Source organism: Mesitornis unicolor, unplaced genomic scaffold (assembly GCF_000695765.1).
Source record: "Mesitornis unicolor isolate BGI_N332 unplaced genomic scaffold, ASM69576v1 scaffold10267, whole genome shotgun sequence".
NCBI lineage: Eukaryota > Metazoa > Chordata > Aves > Mesitornithiformes > Mesitornithidae > Mesitornis > Mesitornis unicolor.
The window spans coordinates 2942-8016 of NW_010197100.1; the positions used below are offsets into that span (position 1 = coordinate 2942).

At 38.9% G+C, this 5075-nt stretch overlaps 1 protein-coding gene across 1 annotated transcript in view; it reads left to right on the forward strand.

Annotated features, from left to right (window-relative positions):
* Positions 1-255: 255 nt before the first annotated feature.
* The window catches only part of RGS12 (regulator of G-protein signaling 12), a 79808-nt gene continuing 74988 nt past the window's right edge, over positions 256-5075 (forward strand). The window contains exon 1 of the mRNA XM_010188691.1: positions 256-2112. Within this exon, the coding sequence (XP_010186993.1) occupies positions 256-2112 (1857 nt within the window). The remainder of the gene's footprint in view (positions 2113-5075) is intronic.

Genomic DNA, 5075 nt, shown 5'->3' on the forward strand with positions numbered 1-5075 from the left:
TGTGGTACCTGTTCTTTTCAAATTGTTTTGAGTGTTATATTAATTCTCTAGCAATGGTTTTTGGTAGAGTTCACTAGCAGTATTTCTGAACACTAAAGGAAATACTGGGTACTAAAATCCTGAAAAATTGAGAATTAAAATGTCTTTTTCTTTCTTTCTTTCTTTAGAGCTTCATCAGATGAAGGAATTATACTGTGAAACATGACAGAAAACTGGACTAATTAAAAGTTTCCTATTTTAGAAAAAAACCTCAAAATGTTTAGACCAGGGGAAACGGTCAAACGTCGACTCAACATGCACGCTCCTCCTCGGATAAGAAGTGTGGAAGTTGCTAGAGGAAGGGCAGGGTATGGCTTTACCCTTTCTGGACAAGCTCCTTGTGTTCTTAGTTGTGTTATGAAAGGAAGCCCTGCAGATTATGTTGGACTTAAAGCAGGAGATCAGATATTTGCAGTTAATGAAATCAATGTGAAAAAAGCCTCTCATGAAGATGTAGTGAAACTTATAGGAAAATGTTCTGGAGTCTTGCACATGGTCATTGCTGAATCAATTAGTCACATAGATTCATGTTCAAGTGATGAAGAAGTTGGTTTTTATGATGGCAAGGGATGGCTGAAACCCAAACCTGACTCTAAAGCTCTGGGTATAAACAGAGCAGAGAAAGTTGTTGAAGAAATGCAGTCTGGTGGCATTTTCAACATGATCTTTGAGAATCCTGCTCTCTGTGCTGGTAACTCAGATAATTTTGCACCAAAACAAAGGTCATTTTCAGATTCTGCTGCTATTAAATTTGAAGCTGGAAATGAATGCGTAAGCAACCCAAACCTACTATCAAAGGAAGAAATATCCAAAGTCCTGAATGATGATTCAGTTTTTAGAATTGGACCAGAGAGTGCAGAAGACTTTGGATTAGATGCAAGCATTTTAAATGTTGCCATGATTGTAGGTTACCTAGGTTCAATTGAACTTCCTTCAACGACCTCAAATTTGGAAAATGAGAGTTTGCAGGCCATCCGTGGATGCATGAGACGTCTGCGGGCGGAACAAAAAATCCATTCACTAGTGATGATGAAGATAATGCATGACTGTATTCAGCTCTGCAGTGAGAAATCAGGTGTAGTGGCAGAATATCCTGCAGAGAAACTGGCATTCAGTGCTGTTTGCCCAGATGACAGGAGATTCTTTGGACTGGTTACAATGCAGACAAATGATGATGCAAGCCTTGCTCAGGAAGATGAAGGGGTTCTGAGGACATCTTGTCATGTTTTTATGGTGGATCCTGAATTATTTCATCATAAAATTCACCAGGGCGTAGCAAGACGTTTTGGGCTGGAATGTACAGCGGATCCAGACACAAATGGCTGTCTGGAGTTTCCAACATCATCTCTACCTGTTCTTCAGTTTATTTCTGTCCTGTACAGGGATATGGGGGAACTGATTGAGGGAATGCGTGCGAGGGCTTTTCTTGATGGTGATGCAGATGCTCATCAGAATAATAGTACCAGCAGCAACAGTGATAGTGGAATTGGAAATTTTAACCAAGAGGAAAAGAGTAATCGAGTTCTGGTCGTTGATTTAGGGAGCAACCCGAGTAAACACATTCCTAACAGCATATGGGAAAATCCAGTAGGGAGGGGACAAAATCCGCCTGCTTCCCACTGGAATGGCTTCTGCCATGAACCAGAAGGAAACATTCCTTTAGAAGTAGTTCAGAATGATAAGTCCCAAAATGTAAGCAAACACTTGAGTCCTTCTGCTCGTATCGAAGTTCCACTGGTTTCTTCCCGAAATTCAGTACCTCCATCAAAGAAAGGTGCTGCCGGCGTAGGCAATCAAAGGTGGTTGCCTGTGCATGTTTTACAAGAGTGGCAGCACGGAAATGCCAGTGACCAGGAGTCCTACACTGATTCCACGGACGGCTGGTCCAGTGTTAACTGTGGGACTCTTCCCCCGCCCATGAGTAAGATTCCAGCGGACAGATACAGAGTCGATGGCAGCTTCGGTCAGCCGCAGTTAAAAACTCATAAAAATGAATGGTCTAAGAAGATGTTTTGCATGCAGAACAAATTTGGCCCTCCACACAGTATTAGGAAGTCTAAAGAAGATAAAAAGGTAAGAATATGTTGATACTGATTCCTAAAAAACCAGAAAAAGCCACCCCAAGCCCAACAGCCTATGGTATTATTACACCATGATATTTGCTTAATAAAATTAAATGTGTATTGTATCATTTACAAAATTTCAGATGAAGAAAATAATACGGTTCTTTCTCCTTTGCAGAGGCTTTGCATATTCCAGTTTAATTGAGTGCAGCTCTGGAATTGTACTTGTGCTGGAAGTGTTGTCTGTTAGAGCTTTCTCACATTTCTTCTTGTCTCTTCATTGTTTCCAAATGTTGCAGTGGCATTGCAATAAAAGGAGACATGACATTCTAGCAGCTTCAGTTCCTTCTGACCTCCAGCAGCAAAAGAGTGGAAACAGTCTGGATCTGTAGTCTGGTTCCTTTTGCATAGAGGGCTTGCTTGCAAATGTTATTATTTCAGTGATATCTAATTTTATAGAAATGTAGTCTAATCGTTAGTCAAAAACCTGTGTTATACACTTTTAACTAAATAAGACAATTTTATTATAATAAAAAATCCAGCAAACCTCTCAGTACAAATAGTATTAAACATACATCAAGGGATAGTCGTTAGTGATGATTATATGGTCTACTCTTAGGCCACAAATCTAACATTCTGCCAGTAAGCAGTAATTCCAATTTTATTCCAAATTATGGCTTCATCTACTTGTTTTGTCTACTGTTAGCTTCTGTTGAAGGGGTCTCCAACATTGTTACATACTGTTCCCTTTGTCACATACATGTTTTGCTGTTGAGGAAACCTCCTAATCTCATGGGAGTCTGTTGTCGATAACTGGGATTCTAGTAGAGTCAAGGTCATTGGTCCTACACTAAAAGTGTTAGTAGCAGAGTTGTGTCTAAAACATTTGCTGATTCCAGGGAAAGACAGAACCTTGTGCTCCAAATTAGTCTTCAAGAAGCATTGTCCTTCCATGAGGAAGCGTTGCTTAAATGGTTGATTCAAGTGTCCACGCTATCCAAATATTTTGGAAAAAAATTGGGTTTTTTCACCTGATTAAAGATATGCAATGGCTGCTCAAGTGGATGACTAGAGATTCATTAGTTGTTTCATACTGCTATAAATAAGATCTTTGCACAGGTGTGACACTCAGGCAGAGACTTTTTGGGGATTAGAATGCAGAACTTCAGAGCGTTTTGGTTCTGGAGTGGAAAGAGAAATCGCTTTTCCTGCACTTGTGACGCCAACAACTTACACACACGTTCTTTTGTGCACTTTTTGTGTTGAAAGGAAAAACAATCAACTTGTATATGTAATATAAACTAGTGTATTTTTGACGTGAAGTGACTGCTGCAAGCAGCAATGTTTTCCAGACCCACAACAATGTATTAATTCAAGTGCTCATAAATACAACGTGATTCACACTTTTCAAAAACAAAATAGAATTATCCAAACACAGACAGTTAATTTGTAAACACTGCCCATCCAAACCACCTAACAATCAATTCTGTCTGCTACCCTGAAGACTCTGTGCTTCATGATCTCTTTGCTGATGGACCAAGGAAAAGGCCTCTTTATATGCAGCACCTGGTGCAGATGCTCTATAGGTGTTGGTCCCAAGTGCTTCTTGGGAACTGGACCAGCTGTATGGGATGCTGCTGAAATTCCTTGAGGGTCTCTGCAACAAGTTCGTGTCTGCAGTGTTGTCCATGAGAGTAACGTGGATTAGATTTTCTTTTTTCGGAGAGTTAAAACTGAAAAAAAAAAAAGGTGAGATGTTTGAAACACTTGTATCATGGAAGTGAAGAATATACTTATGAAAATCTCATAGAAAATTTTACACTTAAAATGAAAGATTTTCTATATGTGGGTAAACAGTAATAATATTTCACCTACTATATCACTCATACCAGCATATACCAGAATATATGTTTCAACATGAAATACTCAATTCGTGTTGCCTTTTAAATCAATTTACTAATAAAACATGCATTCTGTTCTTTGATTAACAACCAATTTGTTTGCAAGACACATTAAAAATGTTCCTATATGGCTTTAGCATTTAGTCTCGTAATTAAGGCTACAGAAGTTTTTTTGCATTTTAATTTTGTTTTTCAGTATTATTGAAAGCTATTGAAACTGATGAGAAAAGCTCATGAAAGTCTTGAAATCATTTGCAAGCATGAATTGCAAGCACTTAGTGTTATTCAAAGTAATTCATAACGATGAAGTAGTACTATGTTCTTATCTTAAATCTTTAATGGAAGTAGTCAGGAGATGTCATTATTGATGAATGTACCTGTATTACTTGTGGTACTGCAGAAATAGGCAAAATCTATATTTTTGCATATTAAAGCACTCATTTGCCTTCATAAGAGAATGATATTCAGAAATTCAGACTCTTTTTGCTTTGTGTGAAGAGAAAAGGTAAGACTGTCTGTTCCAAACCATTATCCTGATGGGTCAGGTGCTGTGTTTTAGAAAACTGTACATCCTCAGCCTCCTGCGTCCTTTTTCAATGGTAAGGACTGGTTTTATGCAGTGTGCTCAGACACATTCCAGTCGTGGAATAAAGTACATAAAGTGTTCACCAGGGATTACATTCATATTTTTACAGCCTAGTGGCTGAGTTTAATGCTTCATTTGGCAGAGCAGTCCTTAAATTGCTTTTTAATTAAGATGTGGGTTTTTTTGTCTTTTACATTCATACTGAAGGGTAATATATCCTCTGAGTGGGAATGTGCAGGAGCCACTAGAGGATAAAAAGGTTCCCAAAGCTGGAGTGTTTTGTGATGGACTCTCCATATCCACATTACCTACCATCTTCCTTGGAACCTTCATTACACACTGGGAAAAGGACATCAGTTCCTGGATGCAATTCTGATCTAGTGGAATGGCTTGCAGCTGAGCAGTGATGATCACAGCATGTAATACAGGAAAATATGCTGTAACTAGGCAGTGCCAGCGGGGGCTCAGAGGGGCATAAACTCTTTC